This window comes from Blennius ocellaris (assembly GCF_963422515.1).
Source record: "Blennius ocellaris genome assembly, chromosome: 16".
NCBI classification, from domain to species: domain Eukaryota; kingdom Metazoa; phylum Chordata; class Actinopteri; order Blenniiformes; family Blenniidae; genus Blennius; species Blennius ocellaris.
Window position 1 is genome coordinate 22,415,854 of NC_137665.1, and position 12,386 is coordinate 22,428,239.

The following is a 12,386-nucleotide window of genomic DNA, read 5'->3' on the forward strand; positions in this document are numbered from 1 at the left end:
TGATAAGGTATGAATCTTTATTTTGAACATACAAATATAAAAAAGAATAAAAGAAATATTTAGATGAATAAAAGAAAAAAGATACGATAACAGAAACAACAAACTCCACTGAACCTACATTTGTATGGACGAAAAGGACGAGGATTATATTCAAATAATTAAAATATGAGCCTTTTGGGAAGTTCTGTTGATGTTTTTGTGGAATAATGTGATGTCAGATTAAGTGTCAGGAAAACAAAATTGACGTCGTAGAAAGGCTCACTATAGTTTCTCGTTCAGGTTTGAGGAGGTGAGGTGAGAAACCGCCTCTGAGTTATTGAAAGATGTTGGTGACTGTGCAGGTACTCTCCTGTCGGCATCGCCTCGCTGATCGCCGGGAAGATCGCTGCCATCGGAGACCTGGAGGTGGTGGCGAGGCAGCTGGGCCTCTACATGGTGACGGTCATCGTGGGCCTGGTGATCCACGGGGGGCTGATCCTTCCTGCCATCTTCTTCGCCATCACCAAGAAAAGCCCTTTTACTTTCTACTCCGGGATCTTCCAGGCCTGGATCACCGCTCTGGGGACCGCCAGCAGGTGTGTGTGTGTGTGTGTGTGTGTGTGTGTGTGTGTGTGTGTGTGTGTGTGTGTGTGTGTGTGTGTGTGTGTGTGTGTGTGTGTGTGTGTGTGTGTGTGTGTGTGTGTGTGTTTGGTATCTGTAGAATGTCAGAGCAATGAGAAGAACGTTAGGCGAAGAAGAAAGTCTAGCGGCACAAATTAGCGGTTCGAATGCTAAATGTGTGTTTATCTCACCGAGATTAGATACCACGAGCAGAGGTCAGGTTATTGAATGAGAGAGAAAAACGGAGAGGAGGAAAAACTCTGGAGAGGTTTCATGTCTGAAACCGGTTCTCCACACAGGGATCGAAGTTAGCTTCGGGAAGCTAAACCAGACCTCTGATATCTGAGGTGGAAACCGGGCCTTCGGACGGGAGTGCACATGAACGTCACGTTCACGTGTGTACACAAGCAGATACAGCTTTATCAGAAAACACAGAAGATAAACACATTGCATGTATTAGCTTCAGGCTAATCTAACAATGCTGCCCAGACAAAACCTCACTTACTGTTCGTGGGGTGCGGTTGTTCAGCACCGATCGTGGTGCGGTGCTGTGTGTGTGGCGTCCCGGTGAGTTGCAGGCTGGATGGGAACAAAGTTGGGTTGCAGTTGGAGGAGGGGAGACACATCTGCAGCGATGCGTCCCGTTGAAGAGGAAAAACTAAAGAAAAGGAAAGAAAAAGTAACTCCACGTATTTTCTGCTCGCCCAGCGAGGATGGAAAGGTCCGGCCTGGTCCGGGTGTGTTACCACATGGCTCTCTGTGTCCCCCATACTCAGTTCTGCGTCTGGCCTGACTGAAGAGGGTTTCTTTCGCGTTGCTGCCTTTTATACCTGTGCCTCATGTTCCTGGCCTCCCGCTGAGCTCGGGATGACGCTAGCCAGTCAGAGTGGGGTTTGCCTCAGGGCTTCCAGGGCGGGTGTTCTGGCTGGTGATGGAGGCCTTGGATCCCCCTGATGCTGGGGAGCAGTGCTGCAGCTTGGGAACAGTGACACCCAGGGGGGGGTGTCACTGTTCACAAGCTGCAGCACTGCGGCACCCCCCCTCCTGTGACCCCCCCCCCCCCCCCCCCCCCGAGGATGAGTGAACCATGGTTCACAGGGTCCCACAACAGTAACATGGTGTTCCAGCTTAAACCAGCCTGAGCAGCTCTATATAAAGACAGTAACGTGATGTTCAAGCAGGAAAATAAATTAACAAGTAAACAACAACCCCAAAGAAAAAACAAACGAACGAACGAACGAACAAATAAATAAATAAATACAGAAATACAGAAAACAAGAAACACCAGCAACAAATGTCATTGATGAGGAGTGTAAATGGAAGTGTGTGTGTTTAAGCAGCTGCATTACCAAACAGAGCAGCAGCCATAATAGAGCCGCTCATGTCTCACTGATCCTGTGTTGTAAAGGTCTGAACCCCCAGATTAGTGGCCAGCGGCCAAGTTGGCCCCGGCGTGTCCCACATGGATCGGCCTGGCCTGGCTCGTCTTGGCTCTGTGGGGTGTCGGGCTGGCTGGACCTGACTCAGCCTGGCTCATCCTGACTCGAGCTGGCTTGGCCTGGCTCTGCCTGCTTTGGCCTGACTCAGCCTGGCTCATCCTGGCTCGTCTTGACTCCGCCTGGCTGGGACTCAAACCCACTGTCATGTTGGCACATTACTGAGGGTTTAGTGAATGTGGTAATCCTTTCAGGTTTCCTCTGATCATATTATGACGGATCAAATCCCGTTAGTTCACATGTTGGAGGATTGAAACTGGAGCAGGAGGCGTCACCTGACCCTGGTTCCTACTGCCTTTTATCCTCCTCCATTGTTATTTCCTCACATTCCTCCTCACCTTCCCTCTCACCTTCCTCCTCACCTTCCTCCTCACATTCCTCCTCACCTTCCTCCTCACCTTCCTCCTCACATTCCTCCTCACATTCCTCCTCATCTTCCTCCTCACCTTCCTCCTCACCTTCCTCCTCACATTCCTCCTCACCTTCCTCCTCACCTTCCTCCTCATCTACTTCCTCACTTTCCTCCTCACCTTCCTCCTCACCTTCCTCCTCACCTTCCTCCTCATCTACTTCCTCACTTTCCTCCTCACCTTCCTCCTCACCTTCCTCCTCATCTTCCTCCTCACCTTCCCTCTCATCTTCCTCCTCTCATTCCTCCTCACCTTCCTCCTCACATTCCTCCTCACCTTCCCTCTCATCTTCCTCCTCACCTTCCTCCTCACCTTCCTCCTCACATTCCTCCTCACCTTCCCTCTCATCTTCCTCCTCACCTTCCTCCTCATCTACTTCCTCACCTTCCTTCTCACCTTCCTCCTCACCTTCCTCCTCACATTCCTCCTCACATTCCTCCTCACCTTCCTCCTCATCTACTTCCTCACTTTCCTCCTCACCTTCCTCCTCACCTTCCTTCTCACCTTCCTTCTCATCTTCCTCCTCACCTTCCTCCTCATCTACTTCCTCACTTTCCTCCTCACCTTTCTCCTCACCTTCCTTCTCACCTTCCTTCTCATCTTCCTCCTCACCTTCCTCCTCATCTACTTCCTCACCTTCCTTCTCACCTTCCTCCTTACCTTCCTCACCTTCCTCCTCATCTTCCTCCTCACCCTCCTCCTCAACTTCCCTCTCATCTTCTTCCTCAACTTCCTTCTCATCTTCCTCCTCACCCTCCTCCTCACCTTCCTCCTTACCTTCCTCACCTTCCTTCTCACCTTCCTCCTTACCTTCCTCACCTTCCTCCTCATCTTCCTCCTCACCCTCCTCCTCACCTTCCCTCTCATCTTCCTCCTCACCTTCCCTCTCACCTTCCCTCTCATCTTCTTCCTCAACTTCCTTCTCATCTTCCTCCTCACCCTCCTCCTCACCTTCCCTCTCATCTTCCTCCTCACCTTCCCTCTTGTCAGCTTCCTCGCCTTCTCCCTCTGCTCTCGTGTCTCTCACAGCCTGTCTCCATATTGTTTTCAGCGAGACGTTCTAATGGTTCTCAATGGGCCGTGTGTTTTGTCAGTGCCGGGACACTGCCGGTCACGTTCCGCTGCCTGGAGGAGAACCTGAAGATCGACAAGCGCGTCACACGATTTGTGCTCCCCATTGGTGCCACCATCAACATGGATGGTACCGCATTGTACGAGGCCGTGGCTGCCATCTTTATCGCCCAGATGAACGACATCACGCTGGATGGAGGACAAATCATCACTGTCAGGTAAAAGCACACAAAGTGGCATTAGCTTATATACATATTATCTGAAGTTAGCATTAGCTTATATCTATGTTATCTGAGGTTGGCATTAGCCTCATTCCAGTGTACCTGAGGTTAGCATTAGCATGAATCCATGTTATCTGAGGTTAGTGTTTAGCATGAATCTGCAGTGTCACAGTCATCGTTTGTGTAGTTTCTCTCAGCTGTTTTGTTGTTACAATTTGTTTTTTCAGGGTTAGCATCCAGATTGTGGAGAATCTTCCTCACACTGATGTAACTTCACTGTCCTGTTTTCTTATGCAATACCAGTTTGAACCACAAGGTAGTGCATTGAGTTTGCACCATGTCTCAAACAGGTGTCTGGCTGCTGCACGGTGGTTTGATCCACAGCAAGCAGGTTTAAAAATACATAAAAATATACTCTGAACGCAGGTGAACAACAGGCTAAAGTGATTCGACAGGGCCATCTGTTTAAATCCCAGTAGGTAATATGCAACATGATTTTGTTCCTTCATTTGCCGCAAAAAAAAAAAAAAAACTGGACTGCAAGCAGCATATCATTGAGGAATAAATGGCTGACATGAGCTCTGAGACGAGCAAGTCATGAAATAGTCTTGTTTCAGCAGAGAGTAAGTTCCTATTAGATCCAGTCGCCTTGGATCGGACTGGGCTTGTTGTTAGCCGTGGGAAGCCGCTGACGCTTTGAAGTTGTTTATTGTACGACTTTCGTCGGCATCTGTTCACCATCACATCAAAAATTTAGTTCTCTGAGAGTCCGTTGCATCATCCGCGGCAGAGCTGTTGGAGAATGAAAGCCGTGTGTGATACTGTGGAGCGGCGGCGTGGGGATGGTTGGTGCTGGAGTCCTTGAGGTGTCTGGCAACCAGGCAACGGGACAACACACCAATGGCATCCTGTAAATATGGGGGCCTGATGTCACATCTGGGAACATCGTGACCTGATCGTCTTGGTAATTGAAGACATTTGAGAATTTCCGTTTCTCATCATGAAACAGAAGAGCTGCTTGGGAGAAAAGTAACTGGACTTCTTCGGAGTGTCCAACATTTCACAATTTCACCAGAAATATAAATATCAACTTCTATAAATATACAAGAGAACCGAAAATCCACAAAGTCTCTACTGGAGATAGCCAGTTGTTCACTGGTTGTTTAACACACAAGAGTTTTTGTAGGATTCTTTTTAGTTGTGAAAACAGTTTAATCATGTTTTCAGTCATCGTGCTCAGCTTCATCTACCAACTGCCTCAGCATAAAAACACGAGCGCCGACGGTCATTGTCACACCCTAAAGTCCATCAGATTCATATTAGGCAGGCGACTGCCGTCTGGTTGTTCATAACTGACGGATCGAGTCAAATTGAATTTTCAAGAGCTTCCTGATTAAGACTTGTCAATTTATTCCAGTTTGATACTTTCCAGTTTTCACAGTTTTCAGCAAGTACCTGCAGGAAAACATGGAACGTTTGCTATCTGGAGGAAATCCAGCGGGACGAGTGGAATGTCAGCGTATGATTGATGGAAGGGAAGCAGGGGGGGGGCAGAGCCTTCTTTCCACGCTCACATCCAGGAGAATTGAAGAAAACAACTAGCCTCGACAACTGGGTGTCTGGGAATCCGAAATGTAAATTAGATTTGTTTTTGTTCAGGCGATTCAGCTTTATCTTTCAACCTTGAGTGTCTCTGGTCTCCAATGCTGCTCCAATTGTGGCCATATTTTTAGCTTTCCAGCTGAGTTTTTAACTTTCTCCAAGTTGGTTCTAGTTTTGCATAAACGTTCAAGAATCGTGTCTTGAGTTTGTTTATCACATGAGTCTGAGCGTCCAAAGCTCGGCACAATCCATCAGTGACGATAAGCAGCCTTCCCAATGTCACTGCCTGCGTCTTCTCAACTTTGCGATAGATCAGAAAGCCGCCAGCCCCAATCAACAGCATACCTGCTATCATGAATCCCAATATGTAGAGGTACTCCACATCCTTGATGGAAAGAATGGCCAAACACTGGGACCTCCAGGAACCCCAGGACCTCCAGGAACCCCAGGAATCCAGCATGTATCCGGCTACAAACGTCCCATCGGGACATGCAGGCTCTTCTTTGCCCGAACATCGTGTCGTAAAAATTTGCTCGATCGCATTGAGAGACCAGCCAATCAATTCCATGGTTCTGGTTAAATACGGATGGGGATGTGAAGAGAGGCTCTTGTTAGATCTGACATGAGACAGTACAGGACGGGAGCAGCAAGCAGGGAAGATGAGGAGGAGAGTAAAGAAGAGAAGCGTCCACCTTCGCCGAGAGCCGGAAGAAAAAATACTTTACTTTAGAATTAGTGTATCATTAGCTTATCATTAGTGTATCATTAGTGTATTATTATCTTATCATTGGCAGTCATTATTTTATTATTAGTGTATAATTAGCATATCATTAGTGTATATTAACTGTATCATATGCATATCATTAGCTTATCATTAATGTATCATTTGTGTATAGTTAGCATATCATTGGCGTATCATTAGCCTATCATTAATATATCATTTGCTTATCATTAGTCTAACACAGGGGTCGGCAACCTTTAATGCTCAAAGAGCCATTTGGTCCCATTTTCCACTGAACACAACACCCAAAGAGACACATTTTATTTTGACAGTCCCCCAGGCAGACCATGTCAGGAGGACACGACACACAAAACCTTCTTCACTGCTGGTTGACAACTTACAACTAATAAACTAAACTACATGAGCTAAGCAACAAAAACACAACACAACACAATTATTACCAACACTACAAACCTAATATAACCCCCAATAATTACATTTAAAACACGTCAAACAGAAACTCCCATAATGCATTGCAGCTCTCAGCTCCTTTATTGCTACACATTATTAAAATGGAAGATAAATGTGGGAGATCTGGATTGTTAGAACCATGAGTGTGATGGTGTGTCTTTAATGTCCTGTAGTTGTTGTGTAATTCACTAGAATTTGCCGTCACTCTCAACAAGTCTGCAATGAACCTCCCGGAATTGTCGGCGCTCCACAGCGCAGCAGTTTTACTGTGAAAGGTACAGGAAGCTCCAGGCTTCAGACACCAGTTGAGCGGCTGTCATGGCCTGCAGCCGCAATTCTACGTTCTTCATGCCATTATTGTTGCGTAATGACGTCACATCGCTGCGTCGTTCACAACCCTACATTTTACCACTCTTTGTAGAGGGACTGTGCTCTGGGTGGCCTTGCCTCCTTACGTCCCTCCAGGATGAACTGCAGTGGGACCGAGGCTCAAGGAGCCGCAGTGGAGGGACCAAAGAGCCACATGCGGCTCCAGAGCCACGGGTTGCCGACCCCTGGTCTAACATTAGCGTATCATTCATGTATCATTAGCATAGCATTAGCTTATCATTACTCTATCATTAGTGTGTCATTAGCTTATCAAACATGTATCATTAACTTATCAAAATACTTATAAAAAATACTTTACTTTATAATTAATCTATCATTACTTTATCATTAGTGTATCAATATCCTATCATTGGCTTATCATTAGCATATCATTAGTGTATATTAGTGTATCATTAGTGTATCATTACTTTATCATCAGTGTATCATTATCATATAATTGGTGTATCATTGATTATCATGAGCATATCATTAGCTTATCATAAGTGTATCATTATCTTATCATTAACGTATCACTAGCTTATCATTAGTGTAGCATTAGCTTATAATTAGTATAGCGTTAGCTCATCATTAGAGTATTATTACTTTATAATTAGTGTATCATTAGCTTATCATAATTATATCATTATCTTATCATTGGTGTATCATTGGCTTCTCATTCATGTATCATTAGTGTATCATTATCTTATCATTAGTGTATCATTATCTTATCATTAGTGTATTATTATCTTATCATTGCCGTATTATTAGCTTATCACTAGCTTATCATTAGTATATCATTAGCTTATCATTAGTGTATCATTACTTTATCATTAGTGTATCATTATCTTATCATTGGCTATCATTAGCTTATCTTTAGCATATTGTGAGCGTATCTTTCGCTGTGTTGAGGATTTTCATTCGATTTAATATGTACTTTGTTCCTCTTGAGTCTTTAAGGCTGCGTCTCAATTCTCCCCCTCAGCCCTTCATCTTACCCCTACCCGTTTGAAATGCGCGTTCACGAGAGTCTGAGGGGTGTCCCATTTCAATATTGTGCAGAGGTGGAGGGGTGAGGGGAAGGGCTATTCACCCTTCTAAATGAAGCGTTTACAGATGCACACTTTAAACAGAGGGGAAGGAGGACATGGCGCCGAAGGACTCGCATATCACATATATATGCTTCTAAAGTTATATAAACCTGTTGTGTTTTATACTAGTTAGAGCGGCAGTAGTGCTGCCGTATGGAGCTTCCGTGTGTATTTGTTCCGTAGAGACCGTGTTTATAACATTTTATTATTACACTGTAGAGTTCCAAAGTCTTCTAATGTGGGTGTTTTGAAAACAGGGACTCCCGAGCAAACAAGGAAGCTCCTCCGCTTTCGTATGGTGAATGAGGAAATATTTCTGAAGTCCAAATACAGCGCAACAACTGAAGTAATCCATGTCTCCGTCTATTTCTTCACCTTGATGTGGGAAGGCGGAAAACGAAGCAGCCAAGCTACTGCAACACGTTGAATTTGGGACAGCATGATGATGCTCCTGCTAGAAAATCAACAAACATCCGTGGTTCACCTCTGCTGATATAGTTTTGACGTATTATGACGTCAAAACTGTGAGATGGAGCGAGAGGGGCCGGGGGGGGGGTGTCCCAAATCTAACTGCTGAAACTTTTATCCCTTTGCCTTTGCCCTCGTTTTGGAGGCGGAGGGCTAAGGGGTAGGCGTAGTGGTAAAAATAGAATTGGGATTGGCCCTTAGTCTTTTAGAGCCTTAAAGTGCAGTTTTCAATAGAAAACAAGTGAGAATGATGTGACCAATGCACTCGACTACCAGCGCTTTGTTTTCAATGTTTCTTAAAAACACGTGTCAGTTAGTCATGCAACCACTCTTTTAATCACTGCATTTTCTCCTCCAGCATGACGGCCACCCTGGCCAGCGTGGGAGCAGCCAGTATTCCCAGTGCTGGCCTGGTGACCATGCTGCTGATCCTGACGGCGGTGGGTCTGCCCACCCAGGACATCAGCCTGCTGATTGCCGTCGACTGGCTCCTGTGAGTCGGGTGTCCGAGCACTGGGGTGGGGGGTGGGGGGTAGATATCAGGGCTGGAGTGTGAATGTCTCTCTAAATGTCTCTTCCATATTTTTACAAGTGAATGTTGCTCTCCTGGTGCAGAAGGCTCTATGCCCTCAGTGTGGACTGGCAGGCTTGTTCCTTTCAGGCTCTGTGTCTTCTGGTCTCCATTGTATTTTGTTTCCTGCCCAGCCTTCATATCTCTGAGGTCTACACGACAATGTTTTAAGTGAAAATCACAGCGTTTAAAACGTTTAAAAAACAATGTTCATTTACACGGAAACTGCAGAAACACTGAAAACAATATCATTAGCAGGCCAGGCCATGAGTGACTGTCAAATATAAATCTACCAAGTCCCAGGAAATATGCACAGGGAGTCATGACACTCTAGGAAAACATTGTTGTTATTGGCCATCGACCGAGCATGTACAGAAAGTATTCACTACTTCCATGGTGTACTTGACCAGTAGCAGAGTTAAAAGTTGCATTTTCAGGAGCTCAGAGCACCGTTGTGGTGTAAACGAACATCCAAAATGGAACAAAGGTTTTCATTTTCACTTGAAAATGTCACGTAAACAGGAGCTTGAAGAGCTCAGTCAATACAAACCCGGTGGCCTGAAAATAGTCACCCTGTAAATCCAGATTGATGGCAAAAAGCCTTTCCTAAAACTCTCAACTCAGAAGCAGGAGAACTCCAAACTGACTTGTAAAATAGGTTGGCCTGATGTGGGAGTGAAGACAGAGACATTTATAAGTCATTCTTGTGTTGAATTTCTACAGTTTGAGAAAGTATTAATTCTTGTAACCCTTCCAATTTCTCTAATCGGGAACAAGCGAGATTGAACCTGATTAACCCCCTCCCCCTATCTGTTTTTGGTGAGCACATTTCACAAAACATGTGAAAAGGCTTTTATTCCTAAGAAATACCTGCAATTACATTTTTTAAATGTCTTTATGTGATAATTTGGCAAAATGTTTTCACAAGGATGGCTCCAACATCTTATTATACTAGTGGAAAGATTTTATATTAAAGTTCTCCTCTCCTCCATCATTTCACCTCCTCCTCCTGCTCTGGTCAGTCCAGAAACCTCGTATTCAAAGTTTCCAGCTCCTCCTTGATTCTCCTCCATTCGAATATTGGATCATCTGAGCTGCATTCAGAATCTGCTGTGTCTGTGTGAGCTGGACTGGCTCCGCCCACACATGCCCATCTATGGGAAGAGGAGGAAGTACTTCCTCTTGTGGTGCCATGTGCCAGAGCAGAGCTTCCTAATTGTGGGAGAAGTCAAAGGGACGAGCCTGCCTTGATTGTGATTGGCTAAACCCCTGATGACACTATATAGGGTTTGATTTCTGATTGGCTGCTTGGAGCAACACACTTTTTAAAACCTAAAACAAGCCCGGAGAGAGAGAGGACACTCTTTTTCACTTCTAGGGTGTCGTTCCAGGTGTGGAGATGAGTAGTACTGCTGGAGAACCTTTAGGAATTTAAATTTGTCATATTATTATGACCCCTTTATTGGCCTAATTCAATTTGAAATGGACAAAGTTATGATTACATGACATTATTGCGGTTATTACAAGGAGTTGTGATTTGATGTCGATGCCATTTGTCCGCCCAGTGACAGGATGCGGACCTCCATCAACGTTGTGGGCGACTCGTTTGGTGCGGGAATCGTGGACCACCTGTCCAAGGCGGAGCTCGCCGAGATCGACGCAGTCGAGATGCAGCAGAACCCGCTGGAGGACGAGCTGGACTTCATCCCGCCGCCACCGGTCCTCACCGAGATGGACCTGATGGTGGACGCCATCAAACCGCCCGAGCTGCCGCCCCGCTCCCCCCGACCCCCCAAACTGAATCACCACGGCTCTGCGTCAGCGTTCACCCAGGCCCACTCTGTCACCTACTCCCCGTCACGCTCCGTCCGATCCCCGTCGCCACGCTCCATCCGCTCGCCCTCCCCCCGCTCTGTCTGCTCGCACTCCCCCCGGCCCTTCCGCACCCACTCCCCCCGCCTCCTCCGCAGGACAGAACCGGGTTACTGCGCCCTGCCCAGCCACGAGAACCAGGTACAGATCGCCGTCTCCTCATCCTGCTGCCACTTTGTCCCAGTCTAACTCTCCACCTGCAGGTTACAGGAAATCAGGAGTCCAAGGGACAGCCTGTTGTCTGACATAGTTCAGGTTCTTATCCCTTTAGTGCCTTCTCTGTCCCATCTTAGAGTGGCTTCCTTCCTTCACATTGTAAGATCAACAACGTCCTGTTGGCTCACATCAACTCCTCGTTGAAACTATTATTATTTTCTCCAGAAACCTGCTTCAACACAACTTTGCTCAATGCTTATTTTCCCTCTCATTTGTCTCAGATTCCCACAATGACTCGCTCCTACAGAGAGCGAGAGCGGGACCGGGACCGGGAACGTGACCGGGACCGAGACCGGGAAAGGGAGCGCCTGAGGCGGGAAAGTGAAACGGAAGAAGATGAAGACAGGGAGCGGGTCCTGGGGGAGGCCAGCGACGGTGAAGAGAGCGACGACACCACCTATGATCGGAGGCACACTATCCCCCCGTGTGACCTCCCCTGATATGACCCAACCAGTTGACCTGCCCTGATATGACCGAACCAGGTGACCTGCTCTGATATGACTCTACCAGGGAACTTACCCTGATCCGACTCCCGACTCGACTGGGGCAGTTGTCCCAACCCATCTCCACTGGGTGACCTGACCTGATCCCACTCTCAACTCTACCTTTCAAACTGTCCTGATCCGACTGTATGAGGAGAGCTGTCCCGATCCAACTGTAGGAGGATAACTGTCCCGAGCTGACTGTATGAGAAGAACTGTCCTAATCCGACTGTATGGGGAGAACTGTCCTGATCAACTGTCCTGATCTGAATGTATGAGGAGAACTGTCCTAATCCGACTGTAGGAGGAGAACTGTCCTGATCCGACTGTATGAGGAGAGCTGTCTTGATCTGACTGTATGAGAAGAACTGTCCCAATCCGACTGTATGGGGGAGAACTGTCCAAATCCGACTGTATGAGGAGAACTGTCCTGATCCGACTGTATGAGGAGAGCTGTCTTGATCTGACTGTATGAGAAGAACTGTCCCAATCCGACTGTATGTGGGAGAACTGTCCAAATCCGACTGTATGTGGAGAACTGTCCTGATCCGACTGTATGAGGAGAGCTGTCTTGATCCGACTGTATGAGGAGAACTGTCCCAATCCGACTGTATGGGGGAGAACTGTCCAAATCCGACTGTATGAGGAGAACTGTCCTGATCCGACTGTATGAGGAGAGCTGTCTTGATCTGACTGTATGAGAAGAACTGTCCCGATCTGACTGTATG

General features: G+C 46.7%; 1 protein-coding gene across 1 annotated transcript in view; it reads left to right on the plus strand.

Moving 5' to 3' along the window:
* slc1a9 (solute carrier family 1 member 9) overlaps positions 1-11,754 on the plus strand; it is a gene marked incomplete at its 5' end in the record, with an annotated part of 22,632 nt that extends 10,878 nt beyond the window's left edge. Inside the window, 5 exons of the mRNA XM_080511278.1 lie at positions 342-575; positions 3,601-3,795; positions 8,876-9,010; positions 10,654-11,101; positions 11,398-11,754. Coding sequence (XP_080367404.1) covers positions 342-575; positions 3,601-3,795; positions 8,876-9,010; positions 10,654-11,101; positions 11,398-11,616 — 1,231 coding nt within the window. The 3' untranslated portion in view covers positions 11,617-11,754. The remainder of the gene's footprint in view (positions 1-341; positions 576-3,600; positions 3,796-8,875; positions 9,011-10,653; positions 11,102-11,397) is intronic.
* Between the last annotated feature and the right edge of the window lie 632 nt (positions 11,755-12,386).